We start from the raw sequence: 22,521 nt of genomic DNA on the forward strand, positions 1-22,521 counted from the left end.
GCCTGTGTTACTGGTGTCGTAATGTTTGTTGTTATTGTTGTATTGCAGCTCTTGTTCTTATCGTTGATATTGTCTTCGCCGTGTTTTATTGTTGATGTTATCCTCATTATCACCATATAATCCCTGTCCTTTTAATTCCGCGTTGAAAGTGAACTGATTCGGCTGTTTCCGGAGAGCTGAGTGAGTGAGTGAGTGAGCGAGAGAGGTAGAGCTTGACTGAGAGAGAGAGAGAGAGAGAGAGAGAGAGAGAGAGTTTATCTCAACAGCGCAGCCGCTTCGCAGTGCCTGCAGCTCGTTCAGCAGTCTAGTGCATCTCGTTTCGGTTCGGTTCGGCCTGGTCCGGTTCTGGCTACTAAATGTGGGGTTAATCCGAGCCGAAGCGCTTCGGTCCGGGCCGCCTGAGGATCAGACCAGCAGCAGAAGGGATCGGAGCCGAGGTCGGGCCTGCTAACGGGGCTAACGCAGCAGCTAGCTGTTTGGCTAACTTGCATCCAAAACATACACAGAGTTAGGCGCTGTAAACACACCAAAACACGGCTCTTACTGCTTAAATACCACCCGGTTAATACTCTGCACAGCATAGCTTTAATCTAGCCCGCACTGTGTTTCATGTTTGAGCGCTGCCTCCTTTAATGACATTATTAATGTCACCGTGTTAGCTCAGATTAGTTAGCCTCGGTGCGCAGGCGAAAGCCTCTCGTCTTCAGCTGCTCAGACTGTGCTGACACCATCAGCGAATACACGGTTTAAACCCCACTTTATACTTCTTAACACTTTCTTCTCCCATCACATCCCGGCTGAAGTTGTTTCTGTGTTCGACAGCTTGTTGTTCGGATTTCCCCGGTCCACCTTAAATGCTGCAGCCGTCACGTTCTGTGTTGTTGTTACATTCTGAGGGGCCATAACGGAGCTGCTGCACCATTTAAGGTGGACCGGACAAATGCGAACAAGAAGCTGCTTCAGCTTCGTAACATCTGCGTTTGGCCTGTTGAAAATCGCAGGTGTGAAGCTGGTGCAGGCATTTAAACCGAAATTAAGCTTTCACGGTCTTTATCTCGCCTTTTTTGCTTCCCAGAAACTCTTAAAAGTAGCTTTAAGGGACCTTCTAGCTCACAGAGTCAGATTAGAAGCTGTTTTGATGCTGGTATGTCTCTCAGTAAAGTGATTAGCTATTTTTAATGAACACACCAAACATCCTCGTTTCTCCTTTCCCTTTTTTTCTAGGCTCTTCTACTTCAGGAGACCCAAGAGTGAGGCAGCATGGCCGACACTCAAGATAAGTCTGGTGTTTCAAACGGTGAGGAGCGAAGCGGTTGATGTGGATGGGGTGCGTGTGTCACAACATCTGCTGTAAGTTTTGAGATGTTTCGTGGTCTTTCTGTCAGGTGGTGCAGACGATCCAGAGAAAGGAGAGGGACGAGGAGATGAAGGAGACGCTCCATCAGCCACAGAGGAGCCAGCGCGTCCCAAATCAGGTACGCGCTCATATTAATATGCGCAGATGCAAATTTCACCCTTAACCTAAAAGGGAATTCCACTCTTGTTTTCAATTTTTTTGCACAGTTCAGCTGTTTGAGCCGGGTGGTATGACGGTGTGTATCATTGTTGTGATAAATTACATCGCAGGACGCTTTTCTGAGTAGGCTGTGAATTGTCAAGACTTGGGCTGCGTCCCAGTTGTGTACTACACACTAATGGGATAGAATATATACTGTGTATTAATCTTAATAGCATGAGCCCGACAGGTTAGTGCGGAAAATATTAACATACTACACCAGAGGTCACTAATAGGTGGACTGCGGTCCGAGTCCAGACCCAGAAGCTGTCCTATGCGGACCTGGACCTGTAACCGATAAACTATGGAGAATTATTCCATTTGGACGGGTTTTAGCGGCCCGAGAGACTCACAGAACAATCTCATTTGTAGTAAATATCACGTGACGCTACTCAGCCAATCAGATCTGTGCATTACGATGAGCTCTGAGACTCGAGTGAGTGACGCCACACAGCGGAGGGACGAGGAGAGAAACAGCAGTCAGAGAGGAAAGTGAGTCAGAGGGAAGTTATTCCACATGACGTGATCAAAAAAGAGAAAACTGACAGTAAATGTTGCTGAAATCTGACCGAACTGGACTTCATTTGATCTGATGTTCAGTAAATGGTGTTGAAATCTGACCGAACTGGACTTTATTTGATCTGATGTTCAGTAAATGTTGGTGAAATCTGACCGAACTGGACTTCATTTGATCTGATGTTCAGTAAATGTTGTTGAAATCTGACCGAACTGGACTTTATTTGATCTGATGTTCAGTAAATGGTGTTGAAATCTGACCGAACTGGACTTTATTTGATCTGATGTTCAGTAAATGTTGGTGAAATCTGACCGAACTGGACTTCATTTGATCTGATGTTCAGTAAATGGTGTTGAAATCTGACCGAACTGGACTTTATTTGATCTGATGTTCAGTAAATGGTGTTGAAATCTGACCGAACTGGACTTTATTTGATCTGATGTTCAGTAAATGGTGTTGAAATCTGACCGAACTGGACTTTATTTGATCTGATGTTCAGTAAATGTTGTTGAAATCTGACCAAACTGGACTTTATTTGATCTGATGTTCAGTTGAACTGCGTTTAGTGCAGCACGGTGCCTCATTGTATTCGTAGCTTTGACATGACACTTTTTGATGACACGCGATGCATCACGATGTTACGTTTTGCCATATCGCCCAGCTCTAACTGACATGTGAACGAGGTTATTCAGAGTGGTTTTCAATGTTTTTGAAAATCCATTGATCGCAGAGGGGTACATTAAGTTCCCAGAGAAAGCATATTGTTCCAGATTGTCCACTAAACTCAGAAGACTCGTGTAGGTTCACATGGTGGTTCTGGATAGTCAATAAAATGTATATATTTGTGTTGTGGTCATGGCGACCCCTGGTTCCTATCGCCACCACTGTAAAGAACAATTATCAAGGTTAAAAACGTACCATTCACTCTCAAAAACAGCTTGTTTTGATTTCACTATATATTTACATATTTTTGCCTATTCAGCCCATGGCAGTTTAGCTCCACCCACTGATGCTGAAGCTAGAAGGAAGGTTTCACCCTGTGCTGCTTTTTCAATGAGGTGGTCAACCAGAAGAGATCTCATTTACATATTGCTGCTGTTCCGTATCTGGCAAAGTTTGAAAATTCCTGTTCCCCTTTACGGTAAATTCTGGGATGAATGGGCCAAAAGAAATGGCCCAAAATGACTTGTAAAATGTCTGGTTCCTTTGACTTACATTAAAAGTAAGGTATGTTTTTTTGGTTCTCCTGTAAAGATACAATTTTGGAGATACAAGGTTTTGACCCGACAGCAGCCATACATAAATCTTACAGATGCCATAGAATGGAAAACTATTTGAGTTCAGTTCGTGGGAACTGACACACTGTGAACCTCAAACACTGTCTCCTCCTTCAGTGCCACATCTGTAAAATGGGCAGTGAAACGGGTCAGTTCCACAATCCTGAACTGTTACTAACGGTTTTGACTCCTTAGTGTTTACACCCCTAAATTACACACACACACACACACACACACACGCAGCAGCCCATGCTCTAGCCCGTCAGGTATCGTGAAGAACGGAACCAGAACAACGGAGCAGCGGCAATGAAAATGTCAGACTACGTGCAGAAATGCAGCTCCAGGTTGTGAAGAGACGTCGGCCCTTTTCGTTCCCCTTACAAGCACTGACCTGTCCGTGGCCTGATGATCGTCTTTAAACGAGGCTCAAGTCGGCTTCCTGTTCTCCAGCTTCTTAACTGGATGTTCTGGTCCACCTTAAGCGCAACAGCTTATATGGGCACCAGGATGGAACTTTGGCACCATTTAAGGTGGAACTGAAAATTCTCCAAACAAAAGCTGGCGAATAGGAACTTCAGCTCCCACATCTCTAACGGGGTCCCAGGCAGTTTTATCTCAGAGCTGTTAGTTTCTCTGCACGTTTCACTCCGGACAGTTTCTCAAAGCTCGGACAACGTCAGGCGCCTTCGCTCGGCTTTTGACCCTGTAGAGACGGAGATGCAGTTCCACCTTTATTAGCTTCACAACCCCAACAGCACCCTGTAAGCAGCCCTGCTGAGAGCTTTTATCAGCTTTTAAATGGCTTGAAACCAGTTCACAGCTTCACAGTGAGAACAGCCAGCTTCGCTGACTGAGCAGTGGACCGGCTTATTTCAGTTCATTTTCCCGCCTGTGAGTATTTCGACATGCTTGCTTCTGCGTGAGCCATCGTGGTGCTTCGCTTTCAACCAGCCAATCAGAGCAGAGCTCATCAGATTATCCATGAGCCTTTTTTATTTTCCAAAAACGTCCGTTTTCATTCTAGGGCCAAATCATAGGTGTGTAAAACCGTATCTGGACATTTTTCGACCTGGCCGTAGTCGCATGCCTTCCGTGACATCAGAGAACAGTTTAAAGTGCTGAATAAATGCAGTCTATGGCAACTTTAAAGGTACAGCAACGAAAACAGTCTGTGATAAAGAGAGATTGGAAAATGTAATCACAAATATGGTCCGCGGTCCTCGGGAAAAATGTAGGCCCTTTTAACTTTGGAATTCCTGCTAAGCGCAAAACCCCTCAAGGGTCAACCTGTCCTTCACGCTTTCTTCATTTCTAGCGTCCGGTATGCCTCATGCTTAAGAAAACGTAAACTTTGAGTTGAGTGTTAAAAATGGTGTGTTTCTGCTTTCGTTTCGGTTCCTTAGACTTGAGTCCAGCTCCAGAGGCTCCCAAGGCCGAGGACAGACCGATGCCAGATGCGGATCAAGAACAGGAGCAGCCGACTGGAGAAGAAGAGGAGGACACGGACAGCATGGACGGCAGTGGCCTGTACTCTCTCACTGAGGAGGGCGAGCGGGAGAGCGAGGGAGGTGGGCGGAGAGAGAAGGCGAAGGACGAGGGCAGCAAGAGAGCAGGTAGGAAGCGGAATCACCCCAGCGGCGGAGGAACCTCGGGTCACTCCTCCAGCTCGGATGAGGACGACGACGACGACGACGACGAAAAATGCAAAGAGGAGGAGCTGGAGGAAGACGAGGACGAGGAGGATGAACAGGTACGGGTCGTGATCGATCAGTAAACTATACAGTTAAATAAAGCACTCACTAATTTTTCAGGCCAAAATGAAACTGTTTGCCTGTTGCGGAGTCACAAAATTCTCACATCCCCTTTTCACAACTACTAGTTGTTTTTGGACCAATGAACCTGCTCACTGAAAGCCCAGAACAGCCCTTTAAGTACAGAAATCATTGTAAGTACATGGAGAATATTAAAATTAAGTAAATTATAGCTAGTTTAGTCCGATGCTGCCTATTGGATACATTTTGAACCGTTAGCAGTAACGAAACTGATATATATTCATAAACAAATATTTTCATTCAGCCATGAGAGTTTAAATATATTGAATAGTAAGTGAGGATTTTAAATATGCAAATTGGCTTCGCTCTGTAGTCGTTCTCATATTGAAGAACCATGAGATGTTGTAACTCTGTACTCCACCAGGGGACAGTGTAGAGCCTTTGTCTTACGTTTTGGTCTGTGCAGTCCACGCAGAGAGGATACGTGTTCTCAGGAACATGGTCGTGTGGTTTTGGTGGGTGGGACAAGGGGGGCTCATCTTCCCCTTTAAGCAGACAACATAGACTAAAGCCCCGTTGACGGTAGAGCTGAACGACTTTGGCTAAAAAATCTAATGGCGATATCGCAGTTACGATGGCAGTTGTTTATAATTGACATATAAATTGAGGTATTGGCCTTATTTTTTGGCTAATAAGACCAGCATAGACTTTTTTTTTATGGCTTGAGACTTGAACTGCCGGCTATTTGTGGTTGTGATGTCACAGCAGATCACAAGCTCTCTAGCTCATGTAATTTTTACAAAAAACTTTCACATATCCTGTTTTTCTTTGCACAGGCTCAGTTCATCTCTTTAGACTGTAACTCTGCTTGTTTCTCAGTGTAAATTCCAAGCGACATCATCTACACACGCTGTTAGAAGTGAAGGTTCTGTTCAGGAACGTTTTTCGTTCATCAAGGTAAAAGCAGTGTAGATGTTCCCTCAAAGATCCAGCAGTGGTTCTAAGGTCTGACTGTGGAGCTTAAATCAGGTTCTCCAGGTGAAAAGTTGGCATTTGTTCCTTTTCATAACCGAATGTTTTAAAACGGAGCAGTAGAGTAAAAGCCTGGAGGCGAGGCGAGGCGGTGTGTGGAGTCAGTCCAGCTTAGAACAGATCATTTCAGTGGGTTATGGTTCAGTTATGTTCCCTGACTAAAGGGACTGAGATGGAGCCTTGAGGGTCCCACCCCAGTGACAGGAGGGGTGCTACCCCAGTGACAGTGGGTGGGGGAGTTTTGGCAGACATTTACCACGGTGTCCTAGTAGTCAACCAGGTTTACAGGTGAATAAATTCATCAGGACTGTCTGAATGTGCTGTAGAGAATCAGACAGGTCGTGCTGAGGTGAGAGATTCTTCTGTGCAGGCAGTGGAGGAGTGGCTAGGGGCGGAGCTGAGAGAGCTGGACGGCCCCCGGTGGAGAGCGGTGCCGTCTCTGCGGGCGCGGGAGATCGGACGGGGCTCGGCTCAGTTCGTGCGGCGGGTGTGCGGCTCCAGGGGTCTGGTGCAGAGGCTGGAGCTTCAGGGCCGGCTGGAGCGCCACTCGGGCTGCGTCAACACGCTCCACTTCAACCCGTCCGGCACGCGACTGGCCTCCGGCAGCGACGACCTGCGCGTGGTCATCTGGGACTGGGCGCGCAGACGGGCGGAGCTGGAGTTCGACACCGGACACAAGAGCAACGTCTTTCAGGTATGTTTTAAACGTAGGAAAAGGCAGTTATGAGCATAAATCTTACCATAACGAAAATGCTTTCAGCAAAAATACCTCAAACATGTATTCTCGATATTAAAACGACTGACTTTGATCATTGGCGTTATCATTTTCTGGCTCAGCCTCAGCTGATAATTGGCTTTAGAACTGGTGACTCGGGCTCCTCGTGGAGAGTGAGCAGCTGTGAGCGCTCTGAAGAAACAAAGGCTTGCTTTGTGTTTCTCTGTAATCTGGAGGGCTTTTAAAAGCCTGACATGTTCATTTAATTTATGATTTGTTTACTTCCCTTTTTTGGACTCATCAGTTGTATTTATATCACCAGATATAAAACCAGACAGCAGGAATTCAGGTTCCTCTTTTGGGAATAAGATTCTGTTCTAAAACAGATATCGCTGAAATTCCAGCACCGCGTTTACGTTCCGGCATGCTGCGGCACGGCTTACGGTAAATTAAAGATGCGTTCGTGAACCTGTAACATGACGCACACTTAAAAATGGTTCTGTAGTAAAGAAAATGGTTCTATTTGAAACCATGAACACGCAAAGAAAGCTGTTCTTTGTGTTGTGAAAGTGTTCTTCAGATTGATTGAAAATGTGCTGTAGATGGTTCTATGTGGAACCTTTTTGAAAAGGGTTCCATATAGCACCAAAAAGGGTTCTGTTGTTAGAATGTTAAGCTTGTTATAATAGAAGATCCATATATAGCCCATTTCATCCTATGTAGAACCATCTACAGCGCTCTTATGATACAAAGAACCCTTTAATCATGCAGAGTCTTCATTTCTTTCATTTTTAAGTGTGTAGATGGTTCTGTATGGCATCAAAAGGGTTCTTCTGTTGTCAACATATATCATAACAATGGAAGAACCCTTTTTGGTGCTATGTACAACCCCTTTCAAAAAGGTTCCATATAGAAATAAACTATATTTCCAAAAGTGTTCACTCCCCCATCCAGATCATTGAATCCAGGTGTTCCAGTCACTTCCATGGCCACAGGTGTATAAAGCCGAGCCCCTAGGCCTGCAGACTGCTTCTACAGACATTAGTGAAAGAATGGGTCGCTCTCAGGAGCTCAGTGAATTCCAGCGTGGTACCGTGATCGGACGCCACCTGTGCAGCAAGTCCAGTCGTGAAAGTTCCTCACTACTAAATATTCCACAGTCCACTGTCAGTGGGATTATAACAAAGTGGAAGCGATTGGGAACGACAGCAACTCAGCCACGAAGTGGTCGGCCACGTAAAATGACAGAGCGGTCAGCGGATGCTGAGGGGCATAGTGCGCAGAGGTCACCGACTTTCTGCAGAGTCCATCACTACAGACCTCCAAACTTCATGTGGCCTTCAGATCAGCTCAAGAACAGCGTAGAGAGCTTCATGGAATGGGTTTCCATGGCCGAGCAGCTGCATCCAAGCCTTACATCACCAAGCGCAGTGCAAAGCGTGGAATGCAGTGGTGTAAAGCGCCGCCACTGGACTCTAGAGCAGTGGAGACGTGTTCTCTGGAGTGACCAATCACGCTTCTCCGTCTGGGAATCCGATGGACGAGTCTGGGTTTGGCGGTTGCCAGGAGACGGTACTTGTCTGACTACATTGTGCTGAGTGTAAAGTTTGGTGGAGGGGGGATCATGGTGTGGGGGTGTTTTTCAGGAGTTGGGCTCGGCCCCTAAGTTCCAGTGAAAGGAGCTCTTAAAGCTTCAGCACCAAGAGATTTTGGACAATTTCATGCTCCCAACTTTGTGGGAACAGTTTGGGGACGGCCCCTTCCTGCTCCAACATCACTGCACACCAGTGCACAAAGCAGGTCCATAAAGACGTGGATGAGCCAGTTTGGTGTGGAAGAACTTGACTGGCCTGCACAGAGTCCTGACCTCAACCCCATAGAACCCCTTTGGGATGAATTAGAGCGGAGACTGTGAGCCAGGCCTTCTCGTCCAACATCAGTGTGATTGGTCAGAGAGCTGCTTTGCCTGTTAGAACCTTCTGCAGTATCAGTACTACGAAGGCTAATTCTAGGAGAATAATATATATTGTTTGGTCGTGTCTGAAACCCATTTTTTTCTTTCATTTACAGGCTAAGTTCCTCCCCCACAGTGGAGACACCACCCTGGCCATGTGCGCGCGGGACGGACAGATCCGAATAGCCGAACTCTCGGCCACGCAGCGCTGCAAAAACACCAAACGAGTGGCCCAGCACAAGGGCGCCGCACACAAGGTACAGCCTTCCTCCTCCAAAGTAAAGTCTGGTGTTTACGCACAGTAGTTACGACTGCACCCGTCAAACGTTTTCAATTTCAATATCTTTAATATTCTATAAGAATATGAGCCATATTTCACTTCAGCAACCAAATAGATTTTTTTTTTTGTTGCATAAATTCTATTCACTTATTGTGCTTTTTGGAAAAAAATTAAAGCACTACATCACTGAGAAATAATCTTGCCGAATCTGGCAACCGAACAGGTCGCTGACCTAGTTTGAACAGCAGTGAGTGGTACAGGAAAGACTGAAAAGAAAAAAAAAATACTTGCCAGTCAATTCTGATCAGTAAGCAGCAGAGTAAAGGACCATCTAAACCAATCAGAACTGCATATAAAATGCAACCAAACATCACATTTAGTATGAGAATAACACTGTTTAACCGTCGTTGTTTCTGTTACTTAATAGAGGTTTGAATGTATGATAATTGAGAACTGACCATTTTATCATTCAGTAAATCTTTGTCAAACTAAAAGTATAATTTTATAGTTATATAACTCTAAAATCAGGTAATATCAGAATTTTAAGCTCCCTAAAAATAATATTGGACTCGCCACTATTCGTCATACGTCATATTTGTTTGGCCCTGAATTCTTATTAATATGAGCATGTAACTGAGTTTTATGTGCTGAGGCTCGCCTCCTGCTCTGTTTCTTTTAGCTGGCGCTGGAGCCAGACTCGCCCTGCTCTTTCCTCTCCGCTGGTGAGGACGCCGTCGTGTTTGACATCGACCTGCGTCTCGACCGGCCAGCCACGTGAGTCTCAGAGCTTTTGCCGAAGTGATGCACTGTTAAAGGAATAGTCCAGACTGGAAACGTGCTCAGCAGAGCAGTTCGGTGAAAAATCAAGTTCACACAATAGAGCAATAAGCGAGACGAGTCTGAATACAAGGGGAGTGGTGGGTTTTCTGGCGTAGAGCAGAGGACTGTGGGTTTTAGCTGTTTGCCCCAGAGAGGCTGTTTCTTCTTGCCGTGTTTGGTGTTTGTAGCACGTCATGCGCTACCCAGGGCACAAGGAGGATGCTGGAGGCAGGAGAAGCGTCTGCAAAAGCCATGTCGTCTTTATTCACACACATCAACCAAAAGCAACCAAGCAGAGACAAAGCTATGCTAAGCTGGCCACTTTTTAGTGGCTTCTTGTTAGACCTTTCGGTCTCTCTGTGCTTTTCAAAAGGCGTTCAAGAACAAGAGCTTGTTGCTCCGCCCCGTCGTCACCGATCTCTGCTCGCAGCTCGGCCACCCGGATCGATCACGAGGCTGATTAACGTGGCCTCACTGCAAGACCGGAGGCAATGCCCAGAAAGCAGGGCTCGGGACTCGTGTGCCGTCCCCCGCTCACTCACGGTGTTCCTCTCCCCGCTGTCCATGATCGGTGTTCGGGCCCTGCCTTGGGGCCCAGTGGATGGGCACCCACCACAGTGCTGTTTTCAGATCAGTAAAAAAGCTTTGTTATTGACTGTAGCCTCAAGTTTCTCCCGGGAACCTCAAACGCTTTTTTCATTTCACGTTTATTGATGGCCTATATTTCGCCAAAAAAGGAGAACTGAATATCTGAATCCCATAATTAAGAACCAAATACCTCATCAACGAACAAATGTTATAATAGTTGAATATTTGGTTCCAGCCCTACAGGAAATGGGTAAATATTCCTCCAAACTACCACTTTTAAAGGACTCCTCAGACCAGACAGCTGTGCAGTCCGGTTATGTGGAGAAGATGCTTCAAATACCAGCCTGTTGATTCAAGGTCCAGGCTGAAGGGAAAAACGTTTAAATGGCCCAATTCTACTGGTGCTGGAGTCTTTATAGGGCCTTGTTTACAAAACTAATGGCAGCTGGAATTCACGCGAGCTCACAGTGAAACCACGGTGTGTTACAGACGCCGCCGGGATGCTGTTCTAACCCAGAGGAAATAAATGACCTAAAGACTGGCACCAGAGGTGTTCACGATTCTAAACAGTTGCATTGTAGCCTCATAGTGTCTGTGCCAAACTAAAGAAGCAAACATCAGACACCAAACGTGTCTCGGCTGATCGACGGCATTTGGACTAAGGAGGGTAAACTGGGTCAATCAGATTTTTAAATTATGTGTTCAGTTTTGATTTAAGATGCGGTTTATAGTTCAGGTGCTCACGTTGCACTTTTGTCCTGAATCTTTGCTGCGGTGTGTTTACTTGGGTACAATTTGATCTCACTCAGCATTTATTCCTGCTCTCTAAGCACCTCTGCCCAAAATCTGCTTCCTTGCAGCAGGGTACTCAACCATAACTGCTAAACCGCTTGTGAGAATTGCGTGAGGAAAAACGTTTTTCCTTCAGTCAATCCGAAAAGAGCCAGTTTACTAGAGAGGCACCGATACCACTTTTTCCCTACGGATACCGATACGAAGTCTATCCAAGCTAACTCGCCTATGATATTCTGATATTTATCTAATTATATCTTAAAAATATTTATTTTGGTAAAATCTGTGATCTGCGTCACAAATAAAACACACCCAGCTTGGCTAGATGGCATTTACGTATTGAATTATATTTATTAAATGCGTAAGAGATTTATTTACTGTACATATTTAGTATTTACTCTTATATAATTAGTCATAAGAACCATGTTTAACAGCTTAAGTAAATGTAAGATGTGTTTATTGCACAAAACACTTAAAAACAGAACTGAATAGTTCACAGATAAACCGGTGGTGTTTACACATCAGTGCACAGCAGCTTCTCTGGATCAAAAATGGACCTGAATGTTGTTTCACATCCAGATTTCTCGAGTCGTTTGCCTCAGACGTGCATCTTGTTCACTCACTCTGCATTTCTGAGCGTCAGTTCAGTAAATGTCCCCGCCGTTCACGCTGTCAGTATCGGCTACTTTCAGTGTTTTTTCTGGCTTGGTTGAAGCGACGGGCCTCGAGACCCCACTGCTGAGTGATGCAGCTGACCGATGAAGGAGCACTGCAGGCGGGGAGAGTGGACGCAAAGATGCGGCTAGCGGGCTGCTATGCTAAAGACTAAATTGAGGCTAAAAGCTCCGTCAGTAAGATCATTACATTGAGAGTCCCACGGTTCCTTCCGCTCCTTCCGAGAGTGACCACACAGTGGCCGACGAGGGATTCCTAAAAGAAGCTGACCATTAATTGATGAATTAACTCTCTCTCTCTTTCTCTGTGTTTCAGTAAACTGGTGGTGGTGAAGGAGGGCGATAAGAAGGTGGGTTTGTACACCATCTTTGTGAATCCAGCCAACACGCATCACTTCGCTGTTGGAGGTAGAGATCAGTACGTCAGGTGAGGCAGCCCTTCCTCTGAGAAAATGTCCTATCTTCACCAAATCTGTATTTTTAATGTATTTTATTTAGGGCTCGCCCAGATAAATGATCGAGTATTAATTAGTCACGATGTTATTTTATATGTAGCATTCTGAAGCTTGTCTTTTTTTAGCCTGGTAAATAAATTATAGCTGGTTCAGTGCATCAAAAATTCATGCCAGGTCAGGAGACCAAAGAAGCTAAAAGAGCAGAGATGCCTCAGAAATCACACGTGGTTGCACTTTACGTTACCAGACGATAATACTAGACGGGATTTGTGGGGGTCTGAACTTGCGTTCTCGCATGTGTTTCAGGATCTACGATCAGAGAAAGATCAATGAAAATGAGAATAATGGTGTTCTGAAGAAATTCTGTCCCTCACACCTGGTGTCCAGCGAGTCCAAGATTCACATCACCTGCTTAGTCTACAGCCATGATGGCTCAGGTAATCTGCTGATTTTTATTTTAGTGTCTGGTCAGCCTGTGGCAGTTTTTGCACTTCCCACTAACCCTACAGCAGTTTAACCTTGCCCATTCAGCCTAGAGCGGTTTAGCCCCGCCCATTCAACCTAGAGCGGTTTAGCCCCGCCCGTTCAGCCTAGAGCGGTTTAGCCCCGCCCATTCAGCCTAGAGTGGTTTAGCCCTGCCCATTCAGCCTAGAGTGGTTTAGCCCCGCCCATTCAGCCTAGAGCGGTTTAGCCCCGCCCATTCAGCCTAGAGCGGTTTAGCCCCGCCCATTCAGCCTAGAGTGGTTTAGCCCCACCCATTCAGCCTAGAGTGGTTTAGCCCCACCCATTCAGCCTAGAGTGGTTTAGCCCCACCCATTCAGCCTAGAGCGGTTTAGCCCCACCCATTCAGTCTAGGGCGGTTTAGCCCCACCCATTCAGTCTAGAGCGGTTTAGCCCCGCCCCTTCAGCCTACAGCAGTTCAGCCCTGCCCATTCAGCCAACATCTCATCCTCATGTCTTTGTGTATTATGTTGTGTGTTCTAGAGCTGCTGGCCAGTTATAACGATGAAGACATTTACCTGTTTGACTCCAGCCACAGTGACGGAGCTGATTACCGCAGGAGATACAAGGGCCACCGCAATAATGCCACAGGTACAGCGTGAACACACTGAGCCAAAACTCAGTGAACACAGTGCGGCAGTATACAATCCAATATATACACTTGAGGAGCGCTTTATTAGGAACACTACACTAATACTGGGCTGGGCCTCCCTTTACTCTCAAATTCTTAGTTTTTCGAAGTATAGATTCCACAAGATGCTGGAAACCTGTGAGATTCTGGTCCATGTTGACATGATTGCATCATGCAGTTCCTGCAGATTTTTCAGCTGAACCTTTATGCTCTGAATCTCCTGTTCTACCACATCCCAAAGGAGCTCTACTGGATCCAGATCTGGTGTCTGGAAAGGCCACTGAGGAACATTGAACTCACTGTCTCATTCATGAAAGTAGTTTGAGACAACTTTTGTGAGTGTGTGTGTGTGTGTGTGTGTGTGTGTGTGTGTGTGCATATATATATATATATATATATATATATATATATATATATATATATATATATATATACACACACATACGCACAATTACATGTGGAAAGTTACATAAAATGTTTAATAAATATGAAACGACTGTGTGTCTTGGTCCTCTAGTGAAAGGCGTGAACTTCTACGGGCCCTGCAGTGAGTTTGTAGTGAGCGGCAGTGACTGTGGGCACATATACCTGTGGGACAAACACTCAGCCCGAGTTGTGCAGTTCATGGAGGGAGACAGAGGAGGAGTGGTGAGGTTTCTCTGCAGGAATACTGCATTCAAATGGAAAGGAGTTTAGAATGAGCGGTTTAGAGGCTCTGAGCTCTTTAGTTTGCCGTGTGTCTTCATTCAGTCTCTTTCTGTCTGGCTCTCCTCTCCAGGTGAACTGTCTAGAACCACATCCTCACCTGCCGGGTTTAGCCACCAGCGGTCTGGATCATGATGTGAAACTGTGGGCCCCCACTGCTGAGAACCCCACCAGCTTGAAGGGCCTCAAAGAGGTACACACACTTCTCTGTAACGATATGTACATATATACACACACTATATTGCCAAAAGTATTCGCTCGTCTGGCTTCACACGCGTATGAATTTGAGTGACATCCCGTTCTTGATCCATAGTGTTTAATATTAACGTCGTTAACGTTAACGTCGGCCCACCCTTTGCAGCTATAACAGCTTCAACTCTTCTAGGAAGGCTTTCCAAAAGGGTTAGGAGTGTTTATGGGAATTTTTGACCGTTCTTCCAGAAGAGCATTTGTGAGGTCAGACACTGACGTTGGACGAGAAGGCCTGGCTCACAGTCTCCACTCTAATTCATCCCAAAGGGGTTCTATGGGGTTGAGGTCAGGACTCTGTGCAGGCCAGTCAAGTTCTTCCACACCAAACTGGCTCATCCACGTCTTTATGGACCTGCTTTGTGCACTGGTGCGCAGTCAGGTTGGAACAGGAAGGGGCCGTCCCCAAACTGTTGACTGTGGAATATTTAGTAGTGAGGAAATTTCACGACTGGACTTGCTGCACAGGTGGCGTTCGATCACGGCACCACGCTGGAATTCACTGAGCTCCTGAGAGCGACCCATTCTTTCACTAATGTCTGTAGAAGCAGTCTGCAGGCCTAGGGGCTCGGCTTTATACACCTGTGGCCATGGAAGTGACTGGAACATCTGAATTCAGTGATTTGGATGGGGGAGTGAAAACTTTTGGCAATATAATGTGTATATTTTTGCATATTTTTCTCACTTAAATGTTTCAGATCATCAGACTACTTTTAATATTAAATAAAGATAACCCAAGTAAAGCCAAAGTGCTGTTTTTCAACCCGTTAACCAAGTTCAATTGACTGTGGGGTTCAATTTCACTAGCCACACCCAGGCATGATTACTGCCCCACCTGTTGAATCTAAGCATCACGTAAATAGAGGAAAAACCTTCTATCTTCATTTTTGGTGTTTTTCTGGTTTTGGCATAAGTGGAAAATGCCCGTTGTCCTTTACATTGTGTATGAATTTCACGATGAATGAACCAAATGAAATGGCCTAAAATGAAACACAACAACAAATGAATCTTCACCTTGACCCACCTTAATCCATAATTTTCACTGTTTGTCCATCATTTCATTTGCCCTCGTTCTTTGTGTGCTGCTGAAATTTCTAACCCAGGTGATGAAGAAGAATAAGCGGGAGCGAGACGAGGACAGTGCCCGTCATGGAGATCAGTACGACACACAGCTCCTCTGGTTCCTGATGAGACACATGAGGAATCGCAGACCTCTCAGAGTGAGTGAAGACCACAGTCACTTTAAACTGGCACCCAAAACATTCGGGACACTGTATTCATTTGCACATTCTTCTGCCAAGCCACATGCCACTTGTACGGAGTCGCAGTATGCCTATTTCGGCTCCACGGTGGTGATATACAAATATATTGTTTTCACGTAAAGCATTTTGTAGCTTGAGCGCTGAATGTAGTGCATCAGCCTACCAGTCTGTTGTGGTTGTGATGTCACAGCCTATGGGTGTTGGCTTGCCTCTGATTGATCTATAGGCAGTTCTAAAGTACTAATAGGGGAAATTTCCTCATTTAATCAAAATTTTTGCATGTTTTCATCTTTGCACAGGTCTTTGTAAATGAACCCGAACTGAGTTCTGTTAAAGCGAACATGAAAGGGAATCGACTACAAATGAGCTCAGTTCTTTTTGTGTTCACACTGCAAGTGAACTATAAAAACGGCTCGGTTTAGTTTCTGGTCCTTTGAGATATCAGGGCGTTTTCACACTTGGACCGTTTCAGCGTCTGAAGTGGACCCAGACTTCAGAGTCATGGTTTCGTTTGCACGTGTGAACACGCCAGATGAACTCAGGCCCCTCACTGTCACGTGTAGGTCTTTCAAAAGAACCGACCCGAGTTCTGTTACAGTGATCCTGGAAGGGAACCCGCTGCAAATGACTTCAGTTTGCTTTGTGTTCACACTGTAAGTGAACTATAAAAATGACTCGGTTTAGTTTCTGGTGCTTCGGGATCTCAGACCACTTCTTATTCAGAGCACAACAACATTAGAACTCGGACCCCTTTCACAGCACTCGTGGTGCGCAGCGCTCGAAAAGTGGGCCCGGTTCTCTGATAAATCTGACCTTTCAGGTGGCGAGAGGAACCACTAGACCCACCTGCTGTTCTCCTATTGGCCACGCTGAAACGATTGGCCAAAGTGCATCACGCAAAATTGGAAAAATTACCCTAGGGTCTGCCGTGGACAAAACTGGTGGGCTCAGTTTTCGGTGGTGCTCCTCGCTGAGCTCCACCTGGCGAAACGCCACGTCAGCTGAAAATCGTGTTGCGTGCCCAGCTTGAAAATCACGCGAGATCTCGCATCTTATCGTTTTAATGTCAGGGCTGCTGTTCGTTGGCGTGTTCACATATGCAGAAGAGACCATGACTCAGCGGTCCTTCAGACTTCAGGCGCTGAAACGGCCTGTAAGTATGGAAGAATGAAAACGCCCTGAGACCACCTTGGTTTGTTTGTAGTTCGTTTTGTGGTGCGATTGATTTGTGCATTGTGAAAACAAAACGGCCGCAGTCCGCTTCAGCTTTGCTTTATAGTGAAGACCTCGAGGCTCGCCGTACGCACAGCCAGTCTTCAGCACTTCAGCAGGTAAAACAGACCAGGGATAAGGTTTATAATATTATATTATATTTATATTATGATCCGAGACGGACAGCAGCGCTGATGTAGTAAAGCGAGAAGATGCGAGAGCTCGCGTGATTTCACTGTGTTAAAAGCTGAAGCTGGGCACGCAACGCTGAAACAGCCCAGGTGTGAAAACCCTCTAATCAACCAAACTACACTGAATGATTCAATGTTTTAGTTATACAGACATTATGCAAAATTGTTGGAATTTCACAGTTAAAATTTGGCTAAAATTAAAAATTGCAGCTCATGTGATTTGAGATGCTTTCAAATTGCGGGTTTGATGTAAATGAATCTTTCAGCCCTGCTGCTTAGCTACGTTAGCCTAATTGCTCTGGTTCAAAATTTTTCTTTACCTTCCGTTTTTCCCAGTAGAGAAAACCAGCTTAGACCCGGAGTCCTAATACGGGTGTGATGGTGACCACAGAATGACACACGACTTCAGAGATCTGTGTTCGTTGTGTGTTTCAGACCCGGCGTGGCGAGGGTGGCGAAGGAGACACGGACGAGTCCTGGAGCTCCCCTGACTCCTCTGATGAAGAAGACGGAGGTCCTGACCATGTCCAGTGCATGTCCTCCTGAGCCCCGCAAACACACACACACACACACACACACACACACACACACACACACACACACACACACACACACACACACACACAAACGCCAGCTCATTGCCGTATTTAAGCACATACATGTTTAGTGACACACTGGTTCACTCACTGACCGTTAAAGGCCAGCAAGGAACTACCCCCCCACAGCCCCCCCCTACCCAACCCCCCACCCCCACCCGGCTCTATATGCATATACAGAGTGAGGGAGAGGGGGTCGTTTGTAGTTCTCGCTCGGATTCGGCTTTGGATTCCACACACAGAAAAAATGTGATATTTTTGATAAGCTTTCTGATAAATGTGAAATAACCCAAATAACCACAGTCTCCTCGCGCACCTCATTTCCACTCCCACGGCTTCCCGTATCGCACACTGGAGCAGGATATTTTAGAGAATACTTCACCTCAGCTCGTTTGCTGTCGATGATCAGCAAGCGCGAATCAAAAGAACAGTGTTGTACTGCAGTAGCTAAAAATAAACGAAACAAACGAAAAGAGCTCGGAGCTTCATGGGACGCAGCGGAGGACGAGATTATGGCTTGTTGTTCCTTTTTCCCTGTGCTCTCTTTTTTTTTTTTCCATGTTTTCGGACAGTGGCTTCTTCATGGACGGCTCCGATTGCGTAGGTCGCCTCGGACAGCTCCGATTGGTTGGACTGCTCTCGGATCGCCTTGGACGTCTTCGATTGATCGACTCTCGCCAGACAGCTCCGATTGGTCGGGTCACCTCGGACAGCTCCAGCTGATCAGATCGCCTCGGTTGGCCCCGATTGGTCAGAAATCTTCCGACGATGATTACGGTGTTCCCGAGCCTCTCCAAACCAGCATCAACCTTTTTAGAGGATCCTTCGTCTATCCGGAACTACTTCTGGCGCCACCTGGAGGACAAAATGAGAAGTAAAGTCCATGGAGTGCATAAAAAACACCACGAACCAATAAAAGGAGCAGTCGGGGCCTCCGCCTCTCCTGTCTTGTCGTCTATTTTTTATTTTTATTTTTTCTTTTGATTTCTCTCCAGTTGCAGAGCGCCAGAGCTATTTCTCTCTCCCCTCTCCTGGGCTGCTGAGTACACTTTAATCAGGGAATCTGCAGGTTTTCGAGGCTCTAAGACAAAAGTGTGCACTTAGGGGGGTCAGGGCATGCAATACTTAACGGATTTAACTTAAATTTTTTTTTCTCCTCCTGCCCTCACCCCCTCACACAAAAAGGCTTGGGTTTAATCGTGAAGATTTGGCACAGATCTTTTTTGCACTTGGATGGAGAATCTCTCGGACGGAGCTCCTTATTTAAAAGCCCGAGTGACGTTTTCTTCCTTAAAAAAAAACAAAAAAAAAACACAAAAATATAATAAATAAATAAAAAAAGACCTCCCCTCCCAGACAAACTGCTTAAAGAGAGTGACGATTGTAACACTGTTTAAAGCCAGCAGCTCATAGGGCTTATTTTTTGGTCTCCTCTTGTGACTCGACCCTCGTCCATCGCTCAAACTGTAAGCCTGTCCAGGTTTGATTGTTTTCAGCATCAGGATGGTTCGACTGACCCCAGCTTCGTCCAGCATCGGAGAGGTTTCAGGACTGAAACCTCCTTATACTCGCTATACAAACCATTTAAAGCTTCCAGGACATTGCTGACCAGTCCGAATGCAGCAGGGGACTTTGCTTTTAGGTGAAAAGAGACCCGTCGTTTGAACTTCATTGCACAAAGGTGGAAGTGGGAATTAAAAGAACTCTCCAGCGTTTTTCAGGCTAAGCTCTGTTTGGCACATCTGGCCACGTACAGTTCAGGACCACAGAGGGCAGAAGTGGTAAAAGAGCAGAGAACCCATTAACTCAAGTCCTACTTACAGCAGAAGCCAATGGGAGCCTCTGCCCATCGACTTCTATTATAAGTCAGCAAGTTTTGTGTTCTTTTCCAAGTCTGGGGAATCGTGTTGAAACGATTTCTAGCCGGCGATCAGTCAGATGCCTTAAACCGAGGTTAATCTGAAAACGGAGTTTTCCTTTAAAGGTGAATGTGTTCCTTAAAGGTGATTGTTTAAAGTGGCGGTTGTGTTCGTTATACGGCTTCCCGCGGGTTCTAGAGCAGACCGATATTTCGGGTCACCTTTTTTCTGATTTGCATGCGTTTCTGGGCAGCGGCTTTTATTTTATTTTTTTGCAGAATAAAAAGGCGGGGAGGGGGGCGGGGCTTAGACTCCATCGCCCTTTTTCCTTCTTCTTTTCACGAGGGGAATTAATTCCAGCTTTTCTCTTTTTGTATGAGAAAAAAAAAAGAAGCTAAGTTAAATTACTTTGTATGTACATACAAATATATAAATATATATATTACAAAAAAATTAACTAAAGAAATCATCTTCAGCCATTGTTCTTTGAAAAAGATGTCAGAATTCGATTGGTATTGATGCAGAGATTTATATTGTATAAGAAAAAAAAAACTTTTAAACTTTGGTGGAACACAAATGCAGATAGTCACATTTCTTTTCTTTCCTGAGCGCCACGCACCCTTATACTCACCGAAGACGACAGCGTTACCGTCAGATGCACTTCCGAGTTGAATTTATGCTTCTTTTTTTTTTTTGTTTGTTTGTTTTCTGTTTTTTTTTTTTCTTTTCTCTGCTTTGTTATAACATGTCCAACCTCTCTCCACCCACAGGCATACACACACACCTTTTCCTTTCTTTTCTTTCTCTCCAGATTTCTTTCTAGGGTTTTTGAGCGATGAGTTACCCACCGCTGCCTAATGTTGTGTTTATCAGTTCATTTGAAAACATGTACAACTTGTGCAGTAAAAATGAGAAAAGGCTGATTCTCACCGGTGGTCCTGTCATTTTCTGCACATTCCTAATATCATTCATTAAAGTCTGAGTCAGAGCCGTTCACAGTGGTGGTGATGGGAACCAGACGTCCCCCTCTAAAAGCTCCTCACAGTGGTGGTGATGGGAACCAGACGTCCCTCTAAAAGCTCCTCACAGAAAGTTCCTACAGGAACTGGTTCTGAATTCACTGCCTGATGACTGAGACGCTGTTTTATGAGAGTTTAGAGAACTTCACCTCCATTCATGGTGGAGGGAGACATGCAGGGCGCTGTGCGGCAAAATAGTCCCCAAAGAAAACTCATTATTCCAGATTTTCCACTGTTTTCCATCATCAACATTCCATATAAGCTCAGAAGACTCGTGTAGGTTCTCTGGTGGTTCTGGATAGTAAATAAAGTGTCTATATCTGTGTTGTAGTCATGGCGACGCCTGGTTCCCATCACCACCACTGTAAAGACGTCTGAACCGTTTCACACTCTGTTTACACCTCAAATACTGAATTATGCAGGAAAGTGTCTTTTAATAACCCAGTGGTCACTTATAATGACCATTTTATTTTAATATTTTAAAATGATTTAAAGTGTACAAGGATTTAAAGTGTATATTTAGGAGTCCACAAGTTAGCAGCTGAGACTGAGGCTATATCATATTAGTGTTAGTTATTTACATTAATTTGTTTGGTTTGTAAACAGCGAAATAAAATCATGATGAAAGTGGTTTAAAGGGCCCACGTGATTTTAAAAAATTGCTTTTTTTAAAGTTTAAAACGCTGTTTAGTCCATATGTGGAGGCAAAGCCGTGAAAACAACCTCTTTTGAGTTCACTGTTTTTGTGAGGTCACAAAAAACATATTTACATATATCCTCCTCTTCTGTCTACAGCAGTTCAGCCCTGTCCAGTTACATTAAAGTTATAAGCTGCTTCATGAGGCACGATACAGGACAGCCAGTCAGAACAGAGCTCATTTACATACATCATTCTTAAAGGTGCAGTAACACAGCCTGTTCAGTTCTTTGAAAATTGTCAGGTATGAATGAATGAATGATGTAAAACCCCACAAATGATCTAAGTGGACTTCACAAGGGAAAAACTAAACGTGAGACATAGACCGATCGGACATCATGACCACCACCTTGTTTCTACACTCATTGTCCAGTTTATCAGCTCCACTGACCGTTCAGTTCCACTCTGTAGTTCTACAGTTACAGACTGTAGTCCATCTGTTTCTCTGATACTCTGTTACCCTGTTCTTCAGTGGTCAGGACCCCCATGGACCCTCACAGAGCAGGTACTATTTGGGTGGTGGATCATTCTCAGCACTGCAGTAACACTGATGTGGTGGTGGTGTGTTGGTGTGTGTTGTGCTGGTACGAGTGGATCAGACACAGCAATGCTGCTGGAGTTTTTAAACGCTGTGTCCACTCACTGTCCACTCTATTAGACGCTCCTACCTTGTGGGTCCACCTTGTAGATGTAAAGTCAGAGACGACAGCTCATCTGCTGCTGCACAGTTTGTGCTGGTCATCCTCTAGTCCTTCATCAGCGGTCACAGGACGCTGCCCACAGGACACTGTTGGCTGGATATTTTTGGTTGGTGGACTATTCTCAATCCAGCAGCGACACTGAGGTGTTTAAAACTCCAGCAGCACTGCTGTGTCTGATCCACTCGTACCAGCACGACACACCACCACCACAGATTAAGAATAAAGGATTTTGAAGGCTGAAATTAATATATATATATATATATAGTGTATATAGCAACACAGACAATAATCTCGTCTAGCTAGTGGCTAATGACAAAGAAGAGAAAGATTCAAGTTGAATAGAATTTAGAGATGAAAGGGCAAAGCTCATTTGCATTTTTAATCATTTCAGCTGGTTTCCAGAAAAGTTTAATGGCATCTGAACTGTTCTAGTCGAGAAAGGTTTCCTGCTGGAGATGTGAGAAAAGC

General features: G+C 45.2%; 1 protein-coding gene across 1 annotated transcript; it reads left to right on the forward strand.

Annotated features, from left to right (window-relative positions):
- The first annotated feature begins 208 nt into the window (after nt 1-208).
- On the forward strand, nt 209-20,565 carry dcaf8 (DDB1 and CUL4 associated factor 8). The gene is made up of 14 exons (XM_017703484.2): nt 209-437; nt 1,225-1,297; nt 1,386-1,475; nt 4,753-5,099; nt 6,524-6,847; nt 8,939-9,079; nt 9,782-9,876; nt 12,292-12,402; nt 12,737-12,867; nt 13,415-13,522; nt 14,080-14,210; nt 14,341-14,460; nt 15,620-15,736; nt 17,617-20,565. The coding sequence occupies exons 2-14, from the start codon at nt 1,261-1,263 to the stop codon at nt 17,725-17,727; spliced, it is 1,863 nt and encodes a 620-aa protein (XP_017558973.1). The 5' UTR covers nt 209-437; nt 1,225-1,260; the 3' UTR covers nt 17,728-20,565.
- Nucleotides 20,566-22,521: the final 1,956 nt, after the last annotated feature.

Source organism: Pygocentrus nattereri, chromosome 2, assembly GCF_015220715.1.
Source record: "Pygocentrus nattereri isolate fPygNat1 chromosome 2, fPygNat1.pri, whole genome shotgun sequence".
NCBI lineage: Eukaryota > Metazoa > Chordata > Actinopteri > Characiformes > Serrasalmidae > Pygocentrus > Pygocentrus nattereri.